This window comes from Amia ocellicauda, chromosome 21 (assembly GCF_036373705.1).
Source record: "Amia ocellicauda isolate fAmiCal2 chromosome 21, fAmiCal2.hap1, whole genome shotgun sequence".
NCBI classification, from domain to species: domain Eukaryota; kingdom Metazoa; phylum Chordata; class Actinopteri; order Amiiformes; family Amiidae; genus Amia; species Amia ocellicauda.
The window spans coordinates 18,867,468-18,883,608 of record NC_089870.1 but is presented as its reverse complement, the minus strand read 5'-3'; the positions used below and the strand labels follow the sequence as shown (position 1 = coordinate 18,883,608).

General features: G+C 39.4%; 1 protein-coding gene across 1 annotated transcript in view; it reads left to right on the top strand.

Annotated features, from left to right (window-relative positions):
- The first annotated feature begins 738 nt into the window (after nucleotides 1–738).
- Nucleotides 739–16,141, top strand: part of cep128 (centrosomal protein 128) — a 49,859-nt gene continuing 34,456 nt past the window's right edge. Inside the window, exons 1-11 of the mRNA XM_066694286.1 lie at nucleotides 739–846; nucleotides 3,754–3,941; nucleotides 4,134–4,220; nucleotides 6,056–6,182; nucleotides 6,349–6,470; nucleotides 6,693–6,784; nucleotides 7,822–7,894; nucleotides 8,152–8,268; nucleotides 13,754–13,840; nucleotides 14,146–14,220; nucleotides 15,605–15,737. Coding sequence (XP_066550383.1) covers nucleotides 3,783–3,941; nucleotides 4,134–4,220; nucleotides 6,056–6,182; nucleotides 6,349–6,470; nucleotides 6,693–6,784; nucleotides 7,822–7,894; nucleotides 8,152–8,268; nucleotides 13,754–13,840; nucleotides 14,146–14,220; nucleotides 15,605–15,737 — 1,072 coding nt within the window. The 5' untranslated portion in view covers nucleotides 739–846; nucleotides 3,754–3,782. The remainder of the gene's footprint in view (nucleotides 847–3,753; nucleotides 3,942–4,133; nucleotides 4,221–6,055; nucleotides 6,183–6,348; nucleotides 6,471–6,692; nucleotides 6,785–7,821; nucleotides 7,895–8,151; nucleotides 8,269–13,753; nucleotides 13,841–14,145; nucleotides 14,221–15,604; nucleotides 15,738–16,141) is intronic.

Sequence of the window (16,141 nt, the reverse complement as noted above, 5' to 3'; positions counted from 1 at the left end):
GAAGGTTTGGTGGTTGTTAGGTCACGTTCATGTTGCGCAGGTCTGCGCAGGTCTGCAGAATGCCAGCGATCCCATTGGTGGAGCGGCGCAGATCTGTGGAAAACTGCGGGATACTACCGCCACCCTATTATAAGTGGTTGTGCACTTTCTGTGTTATAAGAAAGGTCGAGGCGGCTATCTCTGCAACTGCGCTGTCACAGACGCAGTTTGAAGCAGTATTTTGTATACTGGCTACGTATTAGGGTGAAAAAAAGTGACTTTAGTTTTTTAATACATTTTTACATTTGCACGGCTGCGAAAAGAACACGTCTAATCGATAAAATGGTTAAAACATGTTATTAATAATATAACCTCAATGCACACCAGTTATATTTTGTTTGAATATTATTTTGTTAAATTAGAAATAAGAAGCCTTGAATTATACAATTTCCAGTTGTATATTGCGGTTAGCAAGTGTACGCTGCACTGGAGTCCATCCAAATATCTGAATCATGTAATTATTGTGTATTCTTTATCTACAGATAGCACACACAGAAAGAGCGGGCGTTATGGCGCAATCTTTAAATCTGGCATATTTAGAGTCGGCTTTCAATCCTGGACGCCCTCAAAATGAAAATGTCAGACTGCCGGCCGCTGGGCGTTCTGGGTAATGTAGTTCCTTTGTGACGTGCCCTGTTCTATTCATAGGGATGCTGTTCATGTTTAGACTACATCTCCCGGTGTGACGTGCGGCATCGCGGGTCCTTCCCATCTTCCTGTTTCAGGGCGGCCAGTTTAAGTTGCCATAACAGCAGGCAGAGTGGCTGAAGTGATGATAACTGATTCACCGAGATTTCCAACAGAAAGGTAGGAGAGCTCAAGCGCTTTAATTTTAATTCTGTCCCGAAAATAAGTGCTGTTTCTTCCCGTGACGTCCTTTCAATAACATTGTTCATGAACCGTTACTGTGTCACCTCATAACTAACACGTTACTGCTACTTCTCCTTTAATGACAAGATAACAGTTGTTGAACTTGCCTGGCCTTGTATCTGTACAACTGACACCAACAGTGTTCATTTATTCCAGCTGCTCGTTTCTTAGGTCTGAATAACGAAGCTTTGTATACAATTGAAGACGTGAATGTGTTTGTGCTTTGATATCCCGTAGTGTCACCAATCATACCTAGGATGTTGTATTTTAGTCTTAACTGTATTATTATTTTTATTTTTTTTACCTCTGCACTTCTGTCATTTTTAAGCTGTGGTTGCATTTTCCATGACATATAACTTTGTACTGGATTATTGCACTTTTATATTACTCTTGTAACCAAACCCCAATCAATCAATTAATCAATCAATATAATAGTACAAGCTGTTAAAACAGGTACAAACACAGCACTGCAGTGAAAATAAATTAATCACAGGATTTTCATGCAGTCTGAAAATATGCGTGTCTTAGTTCAGAATAGTATTTATCTTTATCCTACAGAGTGGATGATGGGACACATTGAAACTAAATTGTTCTACGTTACTGAGTGATTTAGTACAAGTACGACTAAGGGACGGTTTCCCGGACAGGTTATACATTAAGTCAGGAATAGGCCTTAATCTAGAATAGTTAATCATGGTTTAAAAAGTGTCTTTCTGAAACACATCTTAATTGTGGATTAGTTACTTTTTGACTATGTTAGTCCTGATTAATTCAAGTGTGTGCACATGGCTCAAGCCTACAGCTGCTCTTACAACCAGGAATGGATTACAAAACATATACTATTGTGTGGAATCAGAGCAGGAGACACAGACAAAACAATGGGAGAAGAGAAGAGACCGCACTCTGAACTCTTCAGTGAGTGTGAAAAAAACTCTGTTGAAGCAAATAGTGTCAAACCACCCCATCACAGAAAATAAACAGCACAATTTGAGTATTGCACTTTAGAAGAAAAATCCATGGACAGACATCTGCAATGAATTCAGAGCTGACGAATGCACCACAACACAACCTATTCCACAACTTCAGGTAAGAACCTTCTTCATTTGAATTATTTCAGTGTGTGTGACATTGCTTGTGTTACATTGCATCTGTTCCTCCTGAAAGGTCCTGTGGAAGAATCTGACAATCGGCCTAAAAAAAGACTAATGCTGAGGTCAGAAGAGAGAGGTTTAAGACCTGTGGTGGACCGCCAAAGCAGGTACAAAATGACTCATTAGGTGATGTATTGAATGGTATTATAGAGGAGTAGCAACCTTTCAAAGGAATCCCAGATAATGACCATCTGTGCAGGTCAGATGACAGACTCACTGGGTATGTATTCTGCACTCTGCTTGAATTTCCTTTTACTGGTGGACCATTTTGAAATGCCCATATTCATTTGACATATCTTCTTAATGTTACTCTTGTTATTGACATTTTCTAGAGTTGCCTAATCCATCTGAAGAGCCACAAGAGAGAAGACCTTCCACATCTGCTGCCCAGAAGTAGCACCGACTCCCTGCCTTGCCTCAGCAGAAGAAAAACCAAGATTCTGATCAGGCATGAAAAGTTGGCCATTGAATTTCATGAGCTGACATATCTAAAGGAGGAACATGAAATTAAAATGAAAATACTTGCATATGAAGATGGAAGAGGGAGTCATGCAACAAAACAGACACGGAAGACAGTACTGGTTTTGGTTCACAATACATCAATCTCTGAAATGCATAATAAAGTGGAAACATAAATGCACTGTTTGTATGTGTAAACATATTTTCTTAATCTTGCACTTAATAAACTTTGATACATTAGCTAAACCAACCACAGACAACACAAGCAAGAAACAAAAATAAAAATGTCAAACTTTTGTATGTAGCCTCTAAAACTGATTTTAAAATCTGTTGCACTTGTCAATAAGTCGAATATCTGTCCTTTCTGGCGCCTGTTGCTCTTCATGGTCAAAATAATGCATCCATTGAAAAACAGTATTAATCTGAAGTTAAACCTGTCTCCTTGGAGGTTTAATTTAAACCTTCACTTAGCCCTGGACTAGTTCTAATCTTCTTTATGGAAACTTGATTAGTTTAATCCAGACAAGGCTAAATCGAGGACTATTTTAAACTGTCTGAGAAAGCCACCTTGAATTAATCCTGTTTAAAAGCGCAATTTAGTCCAAGACTAGGCTTAATCCCTGACCGTGCAACCAGCCAAATTTTTCTATAGTCTTATTTGTCAATTGACAAAGAAGAACAATAACAACAACAAAAAAAATACACAAATTATTGAATATTTACATTGTTGCATTGTCTTTATTTAGTATATTAACACTAGACACCTCTAATGCATGCCTTCTGCAACATATTGTAGGGGACCAACATTAAAATGTAATTTTATGATGATGTGATTTACAATTTCTGCTTGTGTTATTGTGACTTAGCTGTACTATAGTAAACCACCAATTCTGGCTTTAGTGGTTAAAGCAGAGAAAAACATTTGGATGTCTATACATCTTTATTTAATGTTCAATTTTAATATACTCCCTTTCCCTGTCTATTGGTCTACAATCTGTGTTTTGGGACTTTGCCAGTATTACATCAGTTATGCCTCCAAGTGATTTTAAGCTGCTTTTCATCTCAATACTGTCCCACAAAATAATACTGAACAAAAACAATGAACATTATGATATCCAGAAGAACATATATTTACTATATAACTAATTCAAAATATGAAAACAGCAATTGTAACACTAATGGAATCACTTGTTAATGAAGTGAAAAAACGATTATTATTATTTTTTTTTTTCAGGATACCTCTTTAGAAAAGCTATCCCAGCCATGGCCGAAACATCCAGTGATTCAGACACGTACTCGAGGAATCGTGTGAACCGCCCGGGCCGCGTCAGAGCAACACATCTGACCAGCCCGAGAAGAAGCAGGGTCAATGGATCTGTGAACATTTCAGAGAAGATCGATACTTTGGCCAACACTTTACAGGTGCGTACTCTAAACCAGCAAGAATTACTCACCCTCTGATTGCCTCACACCATGACTAAAGGAGAAGCATTTATTTAATGAGATATACATTTCGTTGATATGTGATTTTAAGAGATTGTTAAAAGTTTGAACTTAAAATGTAATTGCAAAGTAATCATACATGTAGTTAATGTTTTACACGTGTTATTCAAGGACACCAGTCGAAATCTGCATACTGTTGATCGGATGTTGGGCCAGTACAGAGAGCACACAGAGGACCAGGCCGAAGCAATGGGCATGGTACGTTTATTGAGTTATCCTTATTGATATTAGTGATACTGTATTCATTTTTTTAGGCCAACTCATAGTTTTTGTCACAGTTGCTTCTACTGGCCACGGTATTGTCTTTGGGTCCTGTAATTCAGTTATATACAGTGAGGGGAAAAAGTATTTGATCCCCTGCTGATTTTGTACGTTTTCCCACTGACACAGAAATGATCAGTCTATAATTTTAATGGTAGGTGTATTTTAACAGTGAGAGACAGACTAACAACAAATAAATCCAGAAAAACGCATTTCAAAAATGTTATAAATTGATTTGCATGTTAATGAGTGAAATAAGTATTTGACCCCTTCGACTTAGTACTTGGTGGCAAAACCCTTGTTGGCAATCACAGAGGTCAGACGTTTCTTGTAGTTAGCCACCAGGTTTGCACACATCTCAGGAGGGATTTTGTCCCACTCCTCTTTGCAGATCCTCTCCAAGTCATTAATGTTTCGAGGCTGACGTTTGGCAACTCGAACCTTCAGCTCCCTCCTCCACAGATTTTCTATTGGATTAAGGTCTGGAGACTGGCTAGGCCACTCCAGGACCTTAATGTGCTTCTTCTTGAGCCACTCCTTTGTTGCCTTGGCTGTGTGTTTTGGGTCATTGTCATGCTGGAATACCCATCCACGACCCATTTTCAATGCCCTGGCTGAGGGAAGGAGGTTCTCACCCAAGATTTGACGGTACATGGCCCCGTCCATCGTCCCTTTGATGCGGTGCAGTTGTCCTGTCCCCTTAGCAGAAAAACACCCCCAAAGCAAAATGTTTCCACCTCCATGTTTGACGGTGGGGATGATGTTCTTGGGGTCATTCCTTCTCCTCCAAACACGGCGAGTTGAGTTGATGCCAAAGAGCTCGATTTTGGTCTCATCTGACCACAACAGTTCACCCAGTTCTCCTCTGAATCATTCAGATGTTCATTGGCAAACTTCAGACGGGCCTGTACATGTGCTTTCTTGAGCAGGGGGACCTTGCGGGCGCTGCAGGATTTCAGTCCTTCACGGCGTAGTGTGTTACCAATTGTTTTCTTGGTGACTATGGTCCCAGCTGCCTTGAGATCATTAACAAGATCCTCCCGTGTAGTTCTGGGCTGATTCCTCACCGTTCTCATGATCATTGAAACTCCACGAGGTGAGATCTTGCATGGAGCCCCAGACCGAGGGAGACTGACAGTTATTTTGTGTTTCTTCCATTTGCGAATAATCGCACCGACTGTTGTCACCTTCTCACCAAGCTGCTTGGCGATGGTCTTGTAGCCCATTCCAGCCTTGTGTAGGTCTACAATCTTGTCCCTGACATCCTTGGACAGCTCTTTGGTCTTGGCCATGGTGGAGAGTTTGGAATCTGATTGATTGATTGCTTCTGTGGACAGGTGTCTTTTATACAGGTAACGAGCTGAGATTAGGAGAGTCCCTTTAAGAGAGTGCTCCTAATCTCAGCTCGTTACCTGTATAAAAGACACCTGGGAGCCAGAAATCTTGCTGATTGATAGAGGATCAAATACTTATTTCCCTCATTAACATGCAAATCAATTTATAACTTTTTTGAAATGCGTTTTTCTGGATTTTGTTGTTGTTATTCTGTCTCTCACTGTTAAAATACACCTACCATTAAAATTATAGACTGATCATTTCTTTGTCAGTGGGCAAACATACAAAATCAGCAGGGAATCAAATACTTTTTTCCCTCACTGTACCTAGGCAGGTTGGGTCTGTGAGAAGGTAATGAGACAGGAGGAACCTTTTCTACCTCTTCTCCCTGCAGTCAGTTTGAAATGATTACTTTCTTTCATTTTGTTTTCATTTAGCTCAGAGAGAACCTAGAGCAATCTATTCATCAGTTAAGGAGTCAGAGACTTCGAAGGAACTCTGGAGCCAGGAGTGCATCGCTTTCCACTTTACACACGAGTGACTTAGATGGAGGATCGGCCTCTGGTGAGAGCAAACAGACGCTTTGTTTTTTAATCATACAGTTGTAAAGGAAAGTATCACCTGTTGAATCGAATTTTATGATCTATGTATAGGACCAGTGAGTGCAGCCCCTCAGTGAGTCGCAGGCACTGGGGCTGAGCCCATATTTGGTCTTTTGTTGTCGTTGTAGAAAATCATCATTACCGCCCCACCTCACCACTACGGGATTATGGGCCTTTCGAAGGCACTGGCAGAAGGAGGTCAAGGTCAGCCACCGTACGGTTTATGGATGAAAGTGAACCAGTTGAGCACGTAAGTACAAAGCATTCACCTACTGTATATTGATTGATAAACTGCAACTTTTCTGGGACTTTTTAACCTACGTTGGAGTTAACCATCCACATTTAATTACCAAGATTGTTTATATCCCAGTGGTGCTGACAAGATTGTTGAACTTTTCCTGTATATCATATAGTTATCACTTTAAAATGTGAGTTTAGTTGATGTTTTTACATGTTACCCCCATCTCATCAGATCCACGAGATGCACCAGTCCCTCCGAGACCTCCGCAGTGAGCAGCTACGCTTAGGAGATGATGTGGAGAGAGAAATTGTCAGGCGAAACAGGTAAGAATTTAAGTTTTTGCCGAAGTGGAGTAATCAGACACACACACACACTTGAACAACCTATTTTCTCTTCTTCCTTATATCCCAGGGGTCAGGTGAGATAGGTAGGCACTGAAACACTGGTGATTAATAGACCCTCTTGAACACGTTAAAAAAAGGTCAACCTTCTTGTAAATCCATTTATATTTATAATATTGCACTCTCTGTTCAATAGTAATGGATGAAAGTAGAGTTAGGGTTCGCTAATGTGGTATGTTTATAGAAACTTGCATGAAGCGCAAAGAAGAGTCTGACTCCTTTATTTTCCTTTAGAATTGGAACAGAAGACACAGAAGAGTTACAGTGGTGTAATACCAGTATAACTGTCTGATTTGCAGTTATAACAGTACTACGCTGCTATAGTTTATGCCAGTATTGAACGGCCCCAGGAGATGCTACTATAATCAGTACTGGACTGCTATTACTTCTGCGTGAAGAGTTATACTATAGCATTAAAATGGGAATACGTTTCATTCCACGAAAGCGGACTAAGGGCACTTTGTCGGAAAGTATTTATTGTGATTTATTTTAAACGTTTTTCTAGTTGTTTTAAATCACGGCAGATGGGAAATATCTGGACTGATGCTGTGGCAGCTGAATTACTCACTCTGAGATGGAGAAGACGAGGATTCACAGGCAGAATAACGCAGATGCTCAGTATCGGCATTGACTGAAATAAAGAGAGGATCTAAACTAAAATTATTTACATTGCAGAACCACAAAATAAACTGCCACAATTCCAGAAGTGGCCAGGCCCCTACATACATTTCCCACATCTATCTTGGCAACAACGCTTGGGGTCGTTCTTTGTAACCTCTTTGTTCGTATACATTGTGTTGCCATACAATCTGTCTTCTTGAATGAAGAATTGATGTGCTGTTTGTAGCACTGAACTGTACAGCACAATCCTATACATCAATCTCTGGGAAAGGAATTTCAGATGGCACCACGTTGAACCTGTTATCATTGAAAGTGATGAATCATCATCTTATTTACAGGGTTGATATTGAAACCAAAAAGACTTTGGAAAATTTATCAGACAGTCTAAGAACATCACAGAGAGAAGAAACGGTGAGTTTATGGTCCTTTAAATAATCCCTTCATAACTAACTGCTTCAAGAGTAGCAGCAAAAGGTGGTTAATATCTGATTGTCTTAAACAAGCATGGTTGCAATTAAATATTTTGAAATTAATTTAGTTCTCATCTTCAACTGAATTATGTCTCCTTTGAGATGATCTACTCTTTCCTTTGGGACAGCCAAGAAAAACCTACATTCCTAATCCTCCATGTCACTCACTTAATTTATTTCCGTGCCGCTGACTTGAAGGCCTCCGAGCGAGTGGAGAGACGTCTGCAGGAGATAGAAAAGGAAATGCGGTCGGAGCGACGGCAAGTGGAGAAGCGTCCGGAGCAGCGAGGACACATGTCCCTGCAGTTGCAGGAGGTGAGGGGAGTTTATAATGTAGCAAGAAGTTCAGGTGCTGTTTTCCCATGACTTGTAATCCGACCTTAAATTCGTGATCAAGGTTACATTACATTACATTTAACTCAGTAGACAAGCCTTCCTAACCAAAATGGATGTCTAAATATACTGTGGACTGTAACCCTAACCTTCGCCTGGACCAAAGTGTAACCCTAGTTTCATCACTAAACTTTGTTTTCGTACAATATTTAACCACATTTATCAAAAAGAAATACTCTTCAAGTGTAATGTAAATCTAAGCGATAGACCATTTATACCTTAATTTACACATTACATTATAATTTACTGTTGAAGTTTTAAGTCATTGTTTTTATTGTGAAAAGGTTTTTAAATATCCTAATCTTCAATTTATACAGGAAATCATTGACTTAGCCTAACACCAACATAATATTTATGATGAAATTTGATGATTTGACAAGCAGAAGGAACATTCAGCTCCTATAATACTAATTCATGCATATCTTTTTACTTGACTTGTTAGTCAATGTGAAAAAGCATGTTGGCCAAATATGTGAAATCAATTAAATGTCCCTTCTCGGCTATACAATTGGCTTTATTATTATAGCAGTGGGTAATGCAGCTGAGGCCGTCGAAATCTGCTTGTTACAGTAAGATGGATATATATTTTTCCTTCAACCTAATAGAGCGATTTAATTTGTGTTGGTTTAAATCATACTCTCCAAAGTTCACAAAAAAATCATGCAATTCTAAGGGTCACAGATGTTGTATTTAGATGCTTTGTATTTAAGAAATTAATTGGTTTTGTGTGGCTACTTATATCTTAACTGTTGTTAATTTCAGCTCTAATTCATATGTGTTTTGTTGTAGTATACATTTTGCTCTTTTTTCTACAAACCATGTTTCCTGTGAAACAGAGACATTAAGAAACAATAGACACGTACTATTCAAGGTGAAGAGAATACAATTTTATAGAACATTCCCATTTGCCAGATTGTTCATCTTGGATACTTATGATCTAATAAAGAAAGGCTGCCTTGTTCAGATTCAATCACAATCATTTTGGACATCATTCACTCCAGCAGACTCCAGCTCAGAGTTCACATAAGGCTATGTTTCTATTGAACAGTATACAGTTAGGTCCATAAATATTTGAACAGTGACACAGTTGTCATCATTTTGACTCTGTATGCCACCATAATGGATGTAAAAGGAAACAATCAAGATGTGCTTTAAGTGTAGACTTTCATCTTTACTTTGAGGGTAGTTACATCCAAATTGGGTGAATGGTGTAGGAATTACACCCATTTTTATACAGTGCATCTGGAAAGTATTCACTTTTTCGCTTCACTTTTTCCACATTTTGTTATGTTACAGCCTTATTCCAAAATGGATTAAATTAATTATTTTCCTCAAAATTCTACAAACAATACCTCATAATGACAACGTGAAAGAAGTTTGTTTGAAATCTTTGCAAATGTATTAAAAATAAAAAACCAAAAAAGCACATGTACATAAGTATTCACAGCCTTTGCCATGACACTCAAAATTGAGCTCAGGTGCATCCTGTTTCCACTGATCATCCTTGAGATGTTTCTACAACTTGATTGGAGTCCACCTGTGGTAAATTCAGTTGATTGGACATGATGTGGAAAGGCACACACCTGTCTATATAAGGTCCCACAGTTAACAGTGCATGTCAGAGCACAAACCAAGCCATGAAGTCCAAGGAATTGTCTGTAGACCTCCGAGACATGATTGTATCGAGGCACAGATCTGGGGAAGGGTACAGAAAAATGTCTGCAGCATTGAAGGTCCCAATGAGCACAGTGGCCTCCATCATCCTTAAATGGAAGAAGTTTAGAAGCACCAGGACTCTTCCTAGAGCTGGCCACCCGGCCAAACTGAGCGATCGGGGGAGAAGGCCCTTAGTCAGGGAGGTGACCAAGAACCCGATGGTCACTCTGACAGAGCTCCAGTGTGTCTCTGTGGAGAGAGGAGAACTTTCCAGAAGAACAACCATCAATGCAGCACTCCACCAATCAGGCCTGTATGGTTAGGTGGCCAGACGGAAGCCACGCCTCAGTAAAAGGCACATGACAGCCCGCCTGGAGTTTGCCAAAAGACACCTGAAGGATTCTCTGATCTGATGAAACAAAGATTGAACTCTTTGGCCTGAATGGCAAGCATCATGTCTGGAGGAAACCAGGCACCGCTCATCACCTGGCCAATACCATCCCTACAGTGAAGCGTGGTGGCAGCATCATGCTATGGGGATGTTTTTCAGTGGCAGGAACTGGTCAGGATCGAGGGAAAGATGAATGCAGCAATGTACAGAGACATCCTTGATGAAAACCTGCTTCAGAGCGCTCTGGACCTCAGACTGGGGCGAAGGTTCATCTTCCAACAGGACAATGACCTGGGTCCTTGAGTGGCCCAGCCAGAGCCCAGACTTGAACCCAATTGAACATCTCTGGAGAGATCTGAAAATGGCTGTGCACCGATGCTCCCCATGCAACCTGATGGAGCTTGAGAGGTCCTGCAAAGAAGAATGGGAGAAACTGCCCAAAAATAGGTGTGCCAACCTTGTAGCATCATACTCAAAAAGACTTGAGGCTGTAATTGGTGCCAAAGGCTGTGAATACTTATGTACATGTGCTTTTTTTTGTTTTTTATTTTTAATAAATTTGCAAAGATTTCAAACAAACTTCTTCCACATTGTCATTATGGGGTATTGTTTGTAGAATTTTGAGGAAAATAATTAATTTAATCCATTTTGCAATAAGGCTGTAACATAACAAAATGTGGAAAAAGTGAAGCGCTGTGAATACTTTCCGGATGCACTGTATGTCCCCCCCCAATTTTAGGGGCTCAAAAGTATTTGTACAAACTAACATAATCATGAATTAAATTTTGAGTTTCAATACTTGGTTGCAAATCCTTTGCAGTCAATGACTGCCTGAAGTCTGAACCCATAGACATCACCAGATGCTGGGTTTCTTCCCTGGTGATGCTCTGCCAGGCCTGCACTGCAGCTGTCTTTAGTTCCTGCTTGTACTTGGGGCGTTTTGCCTTCAGTTTTGACTTCAAAACAAACCAATCGGACAGATCGCAAAAAAATTAGGTGTGGCCAAATCAACTATTTGTTACATTCTTAAAAAGAAAGAATGTGCTGGTGAGCTCAGGAACACCAAAAGGCCTGGAAGACCACAGGAAACAACTATGGTGGATGACAGAAGACTTCTTTCCCTGGTGAAGAAAACCACCATGAAGCATACCACTTCATCTGTGAAGCATGTTATGGCATGGGCAGGTATGGCTGCAAAGGGAACTGGTTCCCTTGTATTTATTGATGATGTGACTGCTGACAAAACAGCAGGATGAATTCTGAAGTGTTTTGGGCTGTATTATCTGCACAGATTCAGCCAAATGCTTCAAAACTCATTGGACGGCGCTTCTCAGTGCAGATGGACAATGACCCGAAGCATACTGCGAAAGCAACCTATTACCTTTTTAAGGTGAAGAAGTGGATTGTTATGCAATGGCCAAGTCAATCACCTGACCTGAATCCAATTGAGCAGCATTTCATTTGCTGAATGCAAAACGCCCCAAGAACAAGCAGGAACTAAAGACAGCTGCAGTGCAGGCCTGGCAGAGCATCACCAGGGAAGAAACCCAGCATCTGGTGATGTCTATGGGTTCAGACTTCAGGCAGTCATTGACTGCAAAGGATTTGCAACCAAGTATTGAAACTCACAATTTAATTCATGATTATGTTAGTTTGTCCAAACACTTTTGAGCCCCTAAAATTGGGGGGACCACATATAAAAATGGGTGTAATTCCTATACCGTTCACCCAATTTGGATGCAAATACCCTCAAATTAAAGATGAAAGTCTACACTTAATCTTAACCAATCCATTGTGGTGGCGTACAGAGTCAAAATGATGACAATTGTGTCACTGTCCAAATATGTATGGACCTAACTGTATTTCAGACTAAAATAGTGAAAACCAACGATCATTTATTAAATAAACTTCAAACGAATGAAACTCTGTTTAGTCCCTATCTATTTTGTAATATATTTTTTATTGTAATGGATGATGTGGAAGTTGAAACTGATATTTATATTACTATCATTTTCATTTTAAATTAAACCACATTTATGGGATGTTTGCTTGCTTTCTACTGTACAAACCAGTACTATATATATATTTTACAAAAGTTCTGCGACTGTGCACCGGAGGGCAGCATTTAATCTGTAAATGTAAACAACGGCTGCTTCTGTATTCTTTATTGAGTCACACTTTTCTAATGAATTGACACAGTGCACCTGCTGCTAGCAAATCACAATCTCGTACGATCATGTGTTTAGGGAAACTTTTTAACGTTTAATTTCCGAGCTTTATGATGACTTGATTGCGTTTTTCAACCTGTTGAAATGATTTAATCTTATTTCGCTATTCATTCACGTCTGATCTGTACAGTGTTTTTCTCAGATGACATGTATTGAGTGCACAGGCAGACCCGTGCAGGATGTGGAATCACTTATGTCTGTCTTTGTTGCATGCAATAGAATTAATTGAAATTTACAACATTCTTCAGTGAGAGGAAACATTTCATAGGATTAAATCTATTCTATTGCACGAGTGTACTTACATTAAGAGCATTTCCGAGGTTAAACGTATTGAATTAAAATAGATGGTGTTTTTTTCAGCTATGAAAGGATAAAGAAATATGATGAAGAGACGATTTTAAGCCTTTTATGGTACATTTATATTTATTTATTTTTGAAAGACTGGTTTATTCCTAGGAGAGCCATTCTGCTTTTTTCAGCATTATGAAAGACACCATCGTCTACTGTCAAGAAAACCTTTGTATTTCCTTTTCCGTTTGTACACAGCGTCTTTCAGGGTTTTGTGTAGATTTAGATATGCATCTGGTTTGTCACTAAATGGATTTTTATTCGCTTTTGAGCAACAGAATAAAACACCAAAGGTCAGGGAGTGGGCTAATCTAAAAATTGAGAAAATTGTTTAATTCTGTGGTTTTATTACCATTCTTTAGCTGCTTTGAAAACATTGTTGTCTCCGTATTATAGCACTGTAGAGAAAATATCAAAGTACTTATTTTGCTGTAGTGTTTTTATCTGTGTTTATCTTTACATGTTCTGTTTAAATGCCAAGCAAAGGGAATGTGTGCAAAACAGGCTGCTACATTGAGAGGCATCATGTCTTTGTAATATTAACTATTTGTGTGTTTTTTAGCAATCCAAGTGACACATTCTGAAGTATTTTATTGTTTGCTTCGTGTTGCTCTTGTCGTTCGGCCATGGCTGAAAAGCTGACCTTGTTGATTGGACCACAGAAGCACTTGCCCTTGCTGTTATATTGAGCAGAGCAGAGAACTTCTCTGGGATCTGAAACCTCTGCATTATTGATTTAAAGGAAATATTAGTACAGGTGAACGATCTATGATTTATGTCATAGGCTTTGAAGAAAAGAGAGGCGAAAGCCGGTGAAAGCGAGGATGTCATGAAGAGCAAGCTGCTGAGATCTGAACTGGAGAAGAGCAAGGTAACGGTATCCTGTCGGTTATGTCATGATATTTCTGGAGCTAAAGGTGGACCAGGTTTCAGATGTCAATTCCAGTGTGGTAACAAATATATTTAATATAGTTTCCATACAGTGCGCAAAACACTGAGTGGAAAGATTGTTGATTAGCTGTTTAAAAAATACACATAAGGAACTGGACATAAGTTAAGGTTCTTGCAAAAACCCTACATGTTGTGGAATAGTTGTCTGTGTTTAACCGACCGTAGATTAAAATAAAAAATGTATATTCTAGATATATTCTAACACCCTTTTATGACTGATTACAGATTGAACAGGACTTGGAGAGAACACGACAACAACTGCACCAGTCCGAGAGAAGTCGGGATGCTCTCCATGAACAGGTTTGACGTTGTTTTGTAATTAAGGGCTGCTTTCACAGACATAAATTAGCACTGGTCTTGGGTTATTTAGAGGTATTTGAGTTCTGTGAAGCCAGCTGGTAATTTATTCCAAAGATACCATAATTGTTTGTGTGGATTACTTGGATTCAGAGTTTGTCTGATGAAAACATATGCTATGCATTCCGACATCCACAGCCATGCATTTAAAATGGAGAGCAGACTTTGTGGCGATTGTGTGTATAAATCTCCCTATTAGGGCTAAAGCCATGTAGAGCTCTGTAGTCTAAAGGCTGATTTATACTTCTGCGTACATGCGCGGCCGTTTTATGCAGACGTTCACATAGGTGTCTGCCAACATACTTGCACATAAGGTTGACATGTGGATAGGTGGCAGTATCACATTTACCACATTACAATCTACAGAAAATGAAAACTGTATTCTATGGTGCATCTACGATTGTATGGATTGTAAATCAACACATACTGTTAATGAAATTTTACAGAAACTACACACACACGCATCCTGTATATGCAGATCTACAATACTGTGCAAAAGTTTTAGGCAGGTGTGAAAAAATGCTATAAAGTAAGAATGCTTTCAACAATAGACATGGTAATAGATTATATTTATCAATTAACTAAATGCAAAGTGAGTGAAGAAAAATCTAAATCAAATCCATATTTGGTGTGACCACCCTTTGCCTTCAAAACAGCATCAATTCTTCTAGGTTCACTTGCACACAGTCAGAGATTTTGTAGGCATACAGTCAGGTGTGTGATTAAACAATTATACCAAACAGGTGCTAATGATCATCAATTCAATATGTAGGTTGAAACACAATCATTAACTGAAACAGAAACAGCTGTGTAGGAGGAATAAAACTGGGAGAGGAACAGACAAACTCAGCTAACAAGGTGAGGCTGCTGAAGACAGTTTACTGTCAAAAGTCCTACACCATGGCAAGACTGAGCACAGCAACAAGACACAAGGTAGTTATACTGCATCAGCAAGGTCTCTCCCAGGCATTTTTATTCGATTTTATTTCTATTTTTGAAAGCATTTTTACTTCACACCTGCCTAAAACTTTTGCACAGTACTGTACATTGTCTTGCTATAGTTGGCTAGAGACTTAACACTAGAATATACATACACACATCTCTGCGTATGTGAATTTCTCCTGCATATCCGTTCTTATATGTTACTAAATATTTGAATTAAACACATATATAGTGTTTCAGCTGTTAAACTCCTCAAAGCAATACTTATCTGACTCCTCAGAGACATTTTCCAGAGCATTTGAAGTTTTGTGGGGCTTTAATAAACCGACACTCATCTTGTATCCGTTGTGGAGGTATTTAAGTCGCCCATTTTATCCGTATTTAGATCAATGACCTTCGAGCGCAGCTGCTGAAGACCGAGCACGACTCCCTGGACATGCAGCGGCAGATCTCAGAGATTTCTCTAACGCGGCGCAGTCGTCAGGACGAAGAGGAACAGGAGCGGAGTTTGAGGACAGGTCATCATGTTTCACATTACCCTTGAGGTGCTGTAAACAGTGCTGTATCGCCACAGGCTTCAGTGGCAAGACTTCTCCTCACTGAGACTTTTCATTAACTAGAGGGCTCCCTCTCCTTTTTGTCAAATATCACGTCTTGACATGCAACAGGGTCTGGGGCGTTCAACATGCACTCTCTCCCTCTCTGTCACATAATTATATATTTTGATAATTATATATTTTGTGCACTTAGGAATATCCCATTATTCCTTAAGAAAGTGTGAAGGAACATCCTTACATGCCAATATCTTTTAATACATGATTTTAAACATACAGTACCATGAATGTTAAAGGCCTTCCTAAAATCACTCTGTTTTGGTGCTGAGGAGTTAACTTAAGCTTCACACGATCACAGCCATCACAGA